Source organism: Poecilia latipinna, unplaced genomic scaffold (genome assembly GCF_001443285.1).
Source record: "Poecilia latipinna isolate Pla-1442-1.1 unplaced genomic scaffold, P_latipinna-1.0 Scaffold834, whole genome shotgun sequence".
NCBI lineage: Eukaryota > Metazoa > Chordata > Actinopteri > Cyprinodontiformes > Poeciliidae > Poecilia > Poecilia latipinna.
Genome location: NW_015113450.1, coordinates 130,154 through 144,414, shown reverse-complemented (window position 1 = coordinate 144,414; position 14,261 = coordinate 130,154). Strand labels below are relative to the sequence as shown.

The 14,261-nt window shown below is 35.9% G+C and overlaps 1 protein-coding gene across 3 annotated transcripts in view; it reads left to right on the top strand.

Moving 5' to 3' along the window:
- Positions 1-14,261, top strand: part of cntfr (ciliary neurotrophic factor receptor) — a 249,873-nt gene that overhangs the window by 212,353 nt on the left and 23,259 nt on the right. For all 3 annotated transcript variants that reach the window (XM_015047586.1, XM_015047587.1, XM_015047588.1), the window contains one exon: positions 6,963-7,126. In XM_015047586.1, coding sequence (XP_014903072.1) covers positions 6,963-7,126 — 164 coding nt within the window. The remainder of the gene's footprint in view (positions 1-6,962; positions 7,127-14,261) is intronic.

Sequence of the window (14,261 nt, the reverse complement as noted above, 5' to 3'; positions counted from 1 at the left end):
AAAAAAACTTAATTTTTTTAAACCCCCCCCCCCTTGCGGTAAGTTTTTTTTTTTTTTTTTTTTTTTTTTTTTTTTTATTGAAATTCTACAACAGCTTAGTTCAGGGACCGATCCAGCATCTTTGTTCCATTGCTGACAGGTTTCTGGCAAATGAATAAAAGAAAAAAAAAGTGTGTCAAAGCGACCCTTTGAGGATGCCAACACTCAAAACATAATAATGCAGTCGTTTGACCACAGATAACTGATTTTCTGACACTTCTAGTTCCCTTTGGAGTTTTGTTGCACATACAGCAATAGTTGGTGCCAGAGAGGCAAAGGGAATTGAAAATGCACTCTGCAAATAAATGTCAAACAACTTCAGGAGAATGCTGGATTTTTATTTATTTTTTTTTTTATTATTTATTCCGTCTGAGGAGCCAATCACCTGAAGTTCTCCCATGTGATTACTGACAACACCAGATAATAAAGCATCATAGTTTCAGCCATTCGTGCTGCCTTAAATTGATTTAATTCAAATGAATCGCAAGTCAATATTCCGCTGCTATGCCAGCATATTTTATAAACCTGAGCGTCAGTTCTTTCATTGAATTATTTTTTCACATCTTCTTTAAAGAAGAGCAGGTTTGATGGGGAGGAATTTGTCCTGAACGTCACATAATAACAGCAGTAATAGAATTCATCAGCAACTCTAAAGGGAAAAGCAGTGAAGGGGAGAAATTCGTTTTAAGGGAGGACTGGGGGGGAAACTTTGATAGATAAGGGTAAGTGCTATGAGCAGTCCTCCCCCCTGTTGCACTGCCAGCGTGGCACCGGCTTGCATGACACATAAACACGCACAAAGGCAGCAACAGGGCCCTGAGACTGTGTTAACGTGTGTTGGTTTAAAACATTTGGTATTTAGAAAGAGAAAGTTTGTGCTGTATCTGTGTGGGTGGGTGTGAATACAAGCAACCGAGTGAAGGAGTGACATGCTCTGCCAGCCCCCAGACACGGGACTCATGAAAATGCTAATGGTAGCCGGATTAGCGCCTTGGCTGAGGAAATATCCCTTTTGGAGATATCGAAATACCTCACCACTTCCTTTTCATTCCATCTGCTTTCACTTTCCCCGTTGTATGCACTTTTTGGAACTTCACATTCATTTTCTGCTCTCCCCCCTTCATCTCCCTCCTTTGTTTGCTCTCTGTCTTTCATCATGAGCCAAATCATGTACATTACAATGAGAAGGAAAACAAGGTGGTGCTTTTCTTTTTTCTTTTTTTTTTGTTTTTCTCAACCTTTTGAAATGAAAGTTTTTGTGTTTTTTCTGTTTAAATGTGATCTAAAAACATCAGCAGGTTGTCGTTCATGCCTTTAAAACAGAAAATGGAGTGCAGTTGCACACATTGTATTATTAAGAAAAAAAAAGTTTACGCTGTAGGTTTTTGTGGTGTAAAAATATGTTGAATTTATGCTGAACAATTATAAGAAAAAAGATGTCGGATGAAAACAAAAATGAAAAAGCTGTAAAAACCTGGTTCCCCTAAAACAGAATAGAAAATATTTGAAGGAGAACAGCAGTTTTGTGTGTAACCATTACAAATTGAAACCCTGCTTTCAAATTGCAAATGTAAGCTCTCAACTTATGGCACTAAAATTGCCCATGTCCTTCTTTTCCATACTAAATTCTCCTCAGACCATCTTAGACTGAAGTTTTCTAGGCACAATAAATATGGCACAGCTCCAGATGGATAGAAAGGTGAGGGTTTAACTTTATTTATTGAAAGCAGTAGATCTAAGACCACAGAAAAAGTAAGCAGGATACACAATAGTGTTACATAGGTATATATTAAAACACATTAATCTTGATAATCATACAAAACGATGAAAAAAAAAAATAGGTACATTCTTGCACTAGCAAATGACACAACCTGTGAAAGTGGTTGATAAAAAAATAGGTAACAGTCCCAGCCAGTACAGGTACTTCAGCATTATTACAGTAATAAATGAAAGTCAGGACATCCCAAGAGAAACTGAATAAAATAATCAGATGACAACCAGAGAGCCAACAGCATCTGAGGATTAGAGGTGATTTGTGCAGAAGTGTGAACCGGAATTGCTTCCAACCAGCTAGCATGACCAGCCAACAGTCACTGGGAACTCTCAGCTGCAACTAAAAAGGGCTCCATGCACTTAATGACTAAAAAGGTTTGTCACTCAAAGATTTCGAACTGCATCTTTTTTGCTTAAGGAATAAACCACTTATAGTATGCAGAGATCTTGTGAAGTTTTGCAAACTTGCCAAAAATAATTCTTGTATAGTTGTTTTTAGCCTAAAACCTTATAACCCACTAATTTTGGTAAGACTCATAAGACTGCGATTTTTAAATTAATTTACTTTCTACAATAACTGTAGAAAGTAAATTATAAAAGTAAATCACCTAGCACAATGAAAATGTTCGGTGACAACAAACAAGTTTAAGATCAAAAGCAACCTTTTATTATTTACTCCACTTTCTGCGCTAAATATTTTGCACATATATATGCAATTTGAAATTTGTTTTTGAAAAGACATTTTCCTCTTGCACTAAACCAAAATGCTGTCTCTCTTTACTTCATCTGCACTTCATTCCTGCTTTGCTGAGAGTCTTTCTTTGCTATTCTAACTTTAATTCTGGCATTCATTTTCAGGGACAACGAGGCAAATCGTAAATAAATAAAGCAATTTTATGCTTGCCTGTGCACTTCTCAATTCTGAGTGGAAGGAAAATGTTCCTCAACTGTCCCTGTTCATCCAACCAGAATTGGATAAAATTAGATGAGAGGAGATGTGCGTGTCCATGCATGTGCTTGGTGTTGATTCAGTCACAACTTTGAATGCTTAAAGAATCCCCAGACTAGTTAGCTAATATTATGTCTGTAGGTTCTAAATATTATATCAGCAAATGACCTTATTAAAAGTGAATGAATGAAGAGGTGTTAAAGCTACAAGTGCTCTTGTAAACCGACTGTTATTCAGAGGAAAGTTTACAAGACAACCTCCATTCAAAATATTCTTGCATAATTCTGGCTGGATATGCACCGTTGGTACTTGGCAGGATTGGTCAAGCTCGTTTTAATTGGTTTTCTGGCACAAACTCTGCTTTTAAACATACTCAACAAATATTTACAAAAGGGGAAAATGAGCAGTGGAAAGGATTTGAGTTAATGGCTCGAAATTACATTTAGGGGAAGCTGGTGTGAAGGATTCCAGGTGAGCATTTCAAGAGCACTGTGCATACAAGCATGGGGCTGACTATTTAACACAGGAGAGTATATTCAAAATAAAATACTATTTACCAGTGTTTCAACTTTCCCTTAAAGTGATTGAACATTGTGCACAATTGGATATTCCCAATAGAATGATATTTTTTTTTACTCATTCTGACAATATATAAGTATATAAAGCAGATTAACTGTCAACTTCAGGAATGGCCTTGTAGTGTTATTATGGTGCATGTCAATGGTTTGCTAAGGTGTTGTTCCAAGATCTAAGGTTTTGAAAATACTGTGGACAATACTTAAAAGTTATGTACATGCCAAAAAAAAAAAAAAAGAAAGAAAGAAAGAAAGTGTTACAAAGAGTTGTCAGTAAAAATTCAGGCAAAAATATTGATGCATCTTGCATGAATTTGGTCAAGGTTGCAACTTCTCAACCAAAGTGTGAGTGTATGTAAACATGTGAGCATTCGCGTGTACCTTTGACATTAGCGAATACATGCATTACATGAAAACGTCTGGATTTTTTGTTGAAAAGAAAAAAAAAACAACTACATTCCATGTCTTTTCTGAGACTATGTAAACCTCACTGGAACTGTACATTTGGAAAAGATCAATCTAATTTGCTGTAAATCAGAATAATTGCTGTTTGACAAACTCTCTGGTGCGATAAGTGCTTTTGTTCCTTAAAATAGAAGGCTATGCTTTAATCAATTTTAATAGTTTCTTTGCTATCATTTACTTAATTTAATTTAGTGCTCACTGCTTGCAGGGCGGTTTTGACACTAGAAAACAGCTTAGCTGCATTTGTCTGTGAATGAATGGGTGTCCTGCGTTTGACTGGTTTCAATAGAGTCAGCAACATATGCTATTTTTTCTGTTCCATTTCCTTTTATGAAGTGATTTTTTTTAAAGATTTCATGGGAAACCAAAGAGCACTGATTTGCTTCGTCTTTATTGTTTGTCAAAGTACTGCGTGAGAATCCATCATCTGGTGCATCAGAGTTCAGATTTTCTGAAAGCCTTTTTATTAGGACAAGCCTATAATGGTGTAAAAGGGGAAAAAAAGTGGATGAATACTGTTCTTCACTCTTGTAAAAGTAAGTGCGTAAAAAATTAGCTTTTAGAGAAACATCTTTGTTCAGCTTCAGCAGAACATTGAAACTTTTTCTATAACGAAGACAGCTTTTCTTTTGTTTCCTTTCTTCTGTTCTCAGATAATGTATGTCACACAGCTCTCAGATTTTTATCACAGCACACATTTCAAGGCATCTCATTAACGAACGACAGAGGGTTGGCATGACAGGATAATAGCAATAAAAGTAAAGTTTATAAAGCCAATTCCACATATGCACAAATACATCTGCACTCAAATTTATCAAGTTCCTTGTTTTCCTTCTTTTAAAATTTGTATAATCATTAAGAGATTTTTTTTTTTTTCCAATCATGGTGATTATATCTCTACATTTTGCTTTTTCTTGTTTTTAGTGTGTTTCAGATGCTGCATTGGAAATAATACCTTCAAAGGAACTATTCTTAAGAGGTTTTGGAATAAAAAAAAAGAAGATTTTCTTTTACTCATACAATGAAAAGCTGTCATTTTTTTATTTCTTTGTAAGTTAGAGTGATACTTTAAAAGCCTTTGGGCACTCCATTCTCAGATTTATCTGGTTTGTTCATGTGCATATTCTTTTATCCATTTGGTGGGACAAAGAGCAAAATATAATATTTTCTAGTTTCGTCTTACTTATGTGAAATGCATCTACTTCTTTTCCTTTTCCATCTTACATATTTTCTAACAAATATAGGCATGTTTTAGTAAGGCTTTTATTATAATGTTTACTCATTTTATCTTTCAGTTGTGCTCAAACTCTAAGCTGACAAACTTCATATTCATTTTCAGGACCAAAATATGTAATAAAGCATAAAAAAAAGTAATCACTAGGCAGCCGAGATTTACAGCTATGAGGCACTGGGGAATGATGACATTACATTTGGAATAACCCTAGCATCAGTGCATAACACAGGCACCAACTAAACCAGAAGTAGTGATCATAAAATGCATAGCTGAAATTTGAGTTTATTACGTTACATTGTTATATGATGATACTAATAGTGCTCACCAAAACAATACAGTTCTTACAATATAAATGTAGAGATATTTTCTGCTCCCGTTCTGACATGCATCGTTTCTCTGATGTGTCATGCGTCGGCACATTTCACCCTGCTGTTGTTTTGTTACCTCAATCTCCAGTTGGAAAATTGGAAAGTCACACAGCAGTTATGCAAGTTTTACTTTTCTCAAGGTAATCCATCCATGTTTTACTCGTGATGATTTGGCTACAGTTTGCACCAAGTTTTCACCCCATATTGATGTTGTTTTGCACTAAAAAGTCATTTTAAGTTCATGTCATACATATTATAAAATGAAAGGAACTTAAAATGTTGGCATAAAACCAGTCTGCAGTCAAATGCTGTCTTCATTTGGCTCAGACACAGAGAAAATGTGAATTATACATTTTCTCTGTTTAATTCACATTTAAGCCACAAAACGAAACGGGTTATATTTTCACCAGCCTCATGTTTCATAGAGAGAAAACTAAATTTACATAAAAACCATTATACCAGAATGTTTCTGCTCACTTGACAAACTTTATGCTCACAGTTACAGTAAATGTTTGAAACCTGCCTGAGCTTCATGTCCTCACTCACACAACCATCGTTTCCCTCAATTAATAATTATTACTGAAAAATGTTTACCGTCTCCCTTTTCTCTGTTGCTAAGTGCTAATTAGCTGCCACCCATTCATACAATGATTTGAAATTTAAAAGATCTGTCAGTTGTTGAACAATATTCCACGAGACTCTGCGAATCCACACTGCATGTCATCATGCCTATTTTTGATGGGCTAAAAAGGCTTTTTTGTTGACATTTTCTTTTTAATTGCTTATTTACTTTGTCTGTGCCTTCCTCTCTGCTGCTACTTTGAATTTGTCAGTGTGCTTCTTGTTTGGTTGCCAATCTGTGTGTATGATGGTATGCATTTCACCATTTTATCAGACATGCAGATTATAATTGTGGCTATCTATCATTTCCCATTGTGATGTGTGTGTAGTTGTGCATTTACTTGAGCAAAGGGTTTCCTGTAGCTGAAGATGCAGGCCAGTGGGCTCCCTTGTGGGAATGATATAACAAAGACCGGGTCATTCAATATAGTCTGAAAAGCTCCAAATTGAATTGTCACAATCTCATTCAGGGCTTTCTTAGTGAACAGTTTTTTTTTACATACCTTCTCATCAGGTCTGATGGCCTTTTATATTTGCCTTGCAACACTTCCTCCAAACAGTTTCTCCGTTCTGCCTTGATTTCCTATAGCATAAACACCTTTGTAGTCGTCTAAATCATTCTACTTGAAACATAGAACAGAAATAAACTACTAAAAGCAGTGCATAAAAAGTTGGAAATTATTTAAAAACATTAACTTGTGACCATCCATAATTACACATAAGCATCCTTTCTGATTTTCAATACAATTTTTCCTCTTTACTTTGTTTCCAACCCCACGTCAGTCTAAAATATATCAGTGTTGTGCGGAAAAACATTTAAAATATCAGCTACGCAGTGATATTTAAGAACTACAGGGTTACACATCGGAAGATGTTCATCACCATTGACTGACTGCTATGGTTTTGTCCATAATGCTGGTTTTGTCCACCTTTTGCAGTAAAACCGGACCCCCCGGAGCGCGTGACGGCATCCCCGATCCGTTTAAACCCTCGAAGGCTGGAGGTGTCCTGGCACAGCCCCGCCACATGGCCCGATATAGATACATTTCCTCTGAAGTACTTCCTTCGATACCGGCCACTCATACATGACAAGTGGCAGCATGTGAGTACGACTGTATGTCTGTGCTTTAGCATTTATTACATTGTTGCAGCATTGTGTTTGAGTTGGGATTTAGGTTTGGGACTAAGGTGTTAATTGTTCTTACGGTTGCTAAGGATCAGGTTTAGGGGCAGAGTCAGGGTAAAAATAAATTGCATTGAAGTCTGTGGTTTTAATGTGACATGAAGTCACGTAGAATTACATGGCAACCGGATCTATACTTCTATATATGTTCAGAAATCATGCTCAAAGTTAATTAAACCAAGACTTTTTATGAAAGAAAACAATTTTCCAAAGAAAAGTTTTAGTAAAATTACTTGAGTTGTGGCCGCTGGTTTGATTCCTGGAAACACAGGGATCATTTCTCAGCTGCTTTGGTGTGTGTTGCTCCATTTGAGTAATTTTTGTGGGCTCACTTCCCTAAGGGCTCCTTATAGCAAAAACATATGTGTCCACTATAGAATTCCTGGGATGAAAGCTCTTTCCACCAAGGTCGAACCTTGTAGTGTTATTATGGTGCATGTCAATGGTTTGCTAAGGTGTTGTTCCAAGATCTAAGGTTACAAACTCTCAAATGAAATCTTATATGCAAGAATTGTAGACCATTTATATATCCTAGTAATCCATACATATGTCTTTCAATACCTTCTTTAATATCTGTCTCTATCATTATTGCTGCTGTTGTCATTTTATTTTGTTATTTAGAGGTTGTTTGTCACTGCAGTTGATTTTTTTTTTTATCTTTTACTCTATGGACCTATTTTTGCGTCTTTAAATAAAGTTGATTGATTGATTGATTGATTTGTTTCAGTTTCAAATTTGCCATGAAGTTTACCAAATACATGGCCCCACTTAGCATTGTTGTTCCTCCTTTCAAAGACGAACAATAGAAGTAAATGTATTTGAAATGTGTTAACAGGTTTTCTTCTAGGTGAAGCTGAGGCCATGCACCAGAAAAGGTTTTCACCTCAGGGACAGAGATTGATGTAGTTTCTAAAGAAATTGATCAAGTTTAAGGTTGTTTTTTTAAGACTGTTGGTTTTCCTCATACACCTTTATTAATTTTATTTTCTTCACCACATGTACCACTCATTCAGTGGCTGGAATGGATAAGGATGTTATTCAGACTCAATTCTTTGCAAAAGGAAAAGTGAAATTTAAACCTGACAAACAGTGAAACTTTTCTTTCTCTCTGTACTGCTAATTAATCAACAAATGAACCAAACATAGGTGGGAAACCTTAAGTAAATATTTGGATTGAGCAACGACACGCAATTTGGAAATTGCATAAATAGGTTTGATGACATCCAAACTCCCTGTTTCTCTGTAGTATGCTCTGATGAATATCTTTGTGGTTGAAGTTCTTGATTTCAGCTGTGGTGAGTGTGGCTTCCTGAAGGTAATTCTGCATATTTTAACTCTGGACCAGACAGCCATTTATTTTTGTGCCAAAGCGGTCATCTCAAAAACAATGTTGTAGCTGATTGTTCTTATTTTAAAAGATATGTAGTTGAGTAAAAAAAATAAAAAATCATTACCTTTCAATACAAACATCATTAGCTCATATAACTTGATGTCATCATTTTGCAGTATTTGTTTCTGCACACCTGTCTTCAGATTCAAGAAAATCACTTGAATCATGTTTAACTTTACACTTTGAATGGCCCTTTCCAACAGTCTGGTAATTTTCTTTTCTATCATGTTGGACTAGATTTCTTATTGTATTTATGACTCCAATGAATATCTGAGACTAGAATACTTTGGTGTAAAAATGAGTTAATGGTAAACCTGATGTCTGTGTGACCTTTGGTTGAAACCATCACCATGACCTACAGTCACTATGGAACATTGGTGCTATACTTTGTACTCAAACATTTTTCCATTGGCCTCGTCTGTCAAAAGGAAACTGCAAGATTGCAAACTTAAATTGGGATATCTTTTTTTTTTTCTTTTAGAGAGAAGAATGATCTTCTATCCGACTTTTTATTATTATGAACCCCAATATTAGAGTCTGAGATGTACCTCTTGAGCTTTTTGCTTGATCTGACATTGGGGTGAATTTGTTTTGAATTTGTCTACTTTGAACTGCCTTGAACATTGTACGCATGAGATTATTCCCTCGCGTGTACAACGAAGTCGTTGTACACAACTATCATTCACAATGGAATGATAGTTTAAAAAGTTTAGAAATTGCCTTATAATACTTCCCAGGCTGAATACAACAAACATACTTTCATTTTGCTAATGTGTCATTTACGATAGATTCTAGAGATCTGGTAGCCTTATGTGTGGGTTTGGCTGTTTTAAAATGTTGGTTCAATCATACTGACAAAGCCACACTATTTTTGGAACCATTTTATCCTCGTTATTGCAGCATATGACTCATTACTGCTTTTAGAGTGGATGTGTTCAATATTTGTCTTTGGATACACACTGATGCACTGAACATTATTGCTAAAAGTTATTGAGCTGTGACATAATTCATTTAAAAGAGTTTAATGAAGCCTCTAAAATAAGACGCGCTGCTCATTGGCCTTATACCATCACGTCAATCACCATAGCCTCAAAGGTTAATTGAAGTGGTTACTGTTGCTCAGGAATTTGACTTTGATGTGGTTAGACAACAGGGATGCTTGTGTATGGCTTTCACATGGAACATTATGAAATGTGTGTGGAGTCTGAAATGAAAGCTGTGCTGTGATCAGAGTCATCTTTAGAGGAAACCATCCATCGTCTTGAGGAATGAAGAGATGACGGCCCCAGATACGCAAGAGTGATGGAGATTCAGATGGATACAGGAAAATGAGGAAAAGTTTTGAAGTAGAGATGAATGGAGCACATCAGAGAAGCAGAAGAGGCGTCAATGGATAGCAGACTTTGGTAGATACCCAAAAGTGAAATGAGCAGGACATATAAATGATACAAGCAGTCGTGCAAAGATGCATATTAACTTCAGTGGAGGACAAAGGTGGCTGACATATTATATACTTCAGAATCCTCTTTTGAAAATATATGACGCAAGAAAAGACACACGGGCCATAGATCATAATACTTGAAGTTGACGGCCAAATGGAGGGTTGGTGAGGGAACTACAAAGCAAAAAGAGAAAGAGGCATATGGAGATCAGTGTGATCAGATGTAAGGAGCATTGTGGGTGCCAGACAATCCAAGAGACATCAAGAAAGGGGAAGCTCTAGTGTGGGCTTTGAAAGTGAATTTCTAAAAGCTGTCGGTTAGTAGATGTTTGAAGATCAAGGAAAGCACATGAACGGCTTGAGGGAGCAAAAATGAAAAGTTACACCACCTGAAATAATATAGGAAAGACGGACTGAAATTGCTTACACATCATGCAGAATTGCACCTACCACGTTCTCCATACTTATTCTCATTCCTTGTACACAAGTGAATAGATTATTAAAGGAAATTCATGTTCCGCTACAGTGGAATAACCTCTAATGGAAACATTTTTAAAGATAAGCTAAATTGAGGAAATGGACTTACAAAAATATATTATAGTTCTAAAAACTGCTCTAAAATAAATGCATTTAGAACCTTTTAGTGTTATCAAGTCTCCATAATGGTAGAGGTCATGACTGACTTATAACAACAGACTGAATCTTAAGGTTTTCAGCCTCATGATTTTGCTGCTCTGATCTGCATTTTGGGATTATTGTTCTTCTACTGAGCCAATTTAATGCATGACTCTTTCATACTTTAATATGCAGCACATCGACCGGGTTCTATGACTACACAGCTTCCGCAGTGAAGGAAACATCAGCACATCTGTATTGTTTAACTGTTCTTTTTTTTTTCTACATGCATCAGTGCTCCAGAGAAGTGGCTATTTAGCCACCACTGCTCCCTAGGTAAACACATTGTGTGTGCAGTATAAGCTATCTCTTTCTTCAGTGTAAATTCAAGCTTCACTCTTTGGCTCTGGTGTATTTTACACAAACAATTGCTCAAATACAACAATTTAAGACCCTGTTTTTTCTTTTTGTTGTTTTTTTTTTCTGTTTCCATATTTTTTCCCCTTTTACCTTAGGTGGTCTTAAATGTGAAACAGTAAATCATAGCTTAGGCTATATCTTTCACTCACTTGAAGTTGTATCAGAATAAAAATATCTGTACATCTGTAAATGTTCAGTGAATTTGTTTATTTCCCATGGCTCTTTGTGGCACTGTTCCCTCACAGAGATGTGAACTCAGACTTGAGCAGCAATTAAAGCAACGGTCCGATAACTGCGATAAAAACAATTTCAGACTGCTCCATTTTCAACTCGTTGTACGTAACTGCATCAGCTATGGTGGACTAGCCCTTTATGGATTCTGCCAAACTCCACTCGACCATGTTTCAGTGCATGTATCCATGCATGAGAACTCATATTTACAGTCCGATGCGTCTACTCACATGAAAGCACGTATACAAGTAGCTGAACATTGGCATATAGACTCTTGTTTTTGTAATTACTAAGACTAATATGCAATCAAGCCCTGGGTTTCCATTGGCTCGTGGATGCATAAGAGCAGAGCTAAAACCATCAAATAGCTTATCAATCTTCTTTAAAAACAGATCATAAAAACATTAGCAAATTATCTTGTGCATAAAAAGCCCAAATAGTTGTCAAAACACCAAAAGAAGTGAAGGTTTTTGTATTCACTTAATTCATTTCTGTCTTGTTTTATAAACACATTATCTGTGTTTTTCATCCACAACATGGAGTAGAAAAGTAATAATTTACTAAAACTCAAAAAAGAAGAGGGCACAGTAAGTAAAGCAGCCAGAGCAGAGAAAGAAGGCAGTCTTAAAATTATTTTTCCTTTAATCTGTGTTCGCTTGACCACCACAGCTTAACCTTCCCTTCATTTATTTATTCCATCTCCCTTCCTCTCCCCATGGTTTCTTCTGACCTCTTATACTATGAATTTGTGTTTTTCAGTCCCTAGTCATTCTTCTCTCTCCTTCTTGCTTCTATTTCTTTAGTATAATGTTTCACTTTAATATCAGACTTTTCATCCTGTCCTCCAACTGATCCATGTAATAATGGTCCACATGTGTTAGCCAAAAGTCCCCTCATAATTCTGGAACACTTCATTCATACTTCAGAGACTTAAATTTGTTTCTACAGAAACACTTCTGGACTTGAACCATAAAATACTCAAATCCATCTCTCCTATTTCCTATTGCCAACATTTTCTTATTATATAGCTTTTACCGGACAATTTTTATTTATTTATTTTTATTTTATTTTTTTATTTTTTTGCAATGAGCAGCCATTAGTTATCTGTAGAAGGAGATGGTTATTTATCCCACCTATTTTATCCCATAGTTTGACAGAAGACCGTAAACAAGAGTGTCAGCATCATTTTAAATAAAGACAATTTATTACAGATTTGACATATTTAGCTGCCTTTAGCATTGAATATTAGCAATTACCATCACTAATTGTCAACCTCAGTCCCTGTTATATTCTCTGAAGGTTTTCTAAAAGACTTCCACAGATTGAAACAGAACTTTATCACATGTGCATCTTTCCTGTAATTCACTGAAGTCTCACTTCTTGTTAAATAACACGAATGAACAACAGACAGAAATGTCTAAAAATGTCCAAAAACATTGTTTGTTTGTTTGTTTGTTTTATAAAAAGCCTTTCCTGTTTTCTCTCTTTCTTCAACATCCTACCAGATTTTATGTTTTCATTAATTCTTCTGCTTTAAAGGGTGTGTCCTTTTCCAGCCTGTTCGGTTACCGCTTCAGTAAAAACACTAAAATATTTTCTTTAGTCTATAACTTGCCAGGAACCGTCCAGTCCATCTATCTTTAAGTAAAATCAAGACTTTGAAAATCGCAAATCACAAGTTGTAGAATTAGCAGGAAATTAATTATTCCACTGTTACCTAAAAAGTATGCAGATTGAATGATCATTATTTAAACGTGTTGTTCATATTTTTAGTTTTATTCTTTGCATTACACCCGGGCATTAAATTAAACTCCTTTGTCTATTTGTCTATTACATTACACACAGCTGGACTGATCTGAATAAATCAGATGAGTAAAAATGACAACTGCAAACAGCAAATCCAAAGCTGAATCCTATTTCCTGGTACAGCCTCTTGCTGTGTGTCCAGATAAGGAGTGACACTTTGTTCTATCATTTAAAGTTGTGAATCTGAGTGGTTGACACTTTTGCTGGCCTTTAAGCAGGCAAAATCACCATCACTTGTTACCAGTTTCTTTAATATGTTTGCTGGAGTTCCAATATGCCAGTACTGATATGCTTTTGTTGAGTTTTTTCAAAGCATACGATACCAAATTATACCACATCTGAAGGTGCCAAATTAGACACTATTAATTTCTAAACTGACTAAATCAGTTGTGCTGGCAATCTCAGTTGAATAAAATACATGAAATGAGACATTATGATATTTGCTGAAATATTTCGTAGCTAACAACTAACTTGCATTCATTGAGTGGTTGTAGTCAACCACCCCTCAGTGTGAATGGTCATGACTAAGTGGTAGGGACACATGGTGAAATGGTACTGACCCATAATTTAGTGTCTCAAAGTAAAAGAGATGGATAGGAAAACATGACATCTTAGGTTTATTTTTTTCTTTGACAGGTTTTTATTTATCCATAACATGAGATGTGTTGAAATTATAGGTCTCAAGCCAACAAAAACAGGATAAGTTAATATTACTGTCATGGAAAAACCAACGTCGCAGTTTAAATGCATGTTATTCAACGCAAGCTCACAAAATCTTTGAGAAAGATAAAATGTTTTTCTCATCTTGTCAACGTCTAACTTGTTTAAAAAGTTTTTGTTCTGTATTTTTCCTTTCATAAACCTGCAAAATCCTTCATTTGAGTTTGCTTTCCACCTCCCCATCCCACTCTGCCTCTCCTCACAATCCAATGTTTCGCTATCGCCCACTCCTTCGTCTATCCATGCATCCTCCCACCCATGCGTTAAGCCACCTGTCTAACCATCCGTCCCTCAAGCCATCCATTTACGGGTACACATGATAAATGTTTAGACCTTGTTTGGGGAAAACATCCCATCTAAAGGACACCGCTTCAGACAGATCATTTATCAAATCCTATGGTTTTAACACACAAACATACTGAAGAGACCCA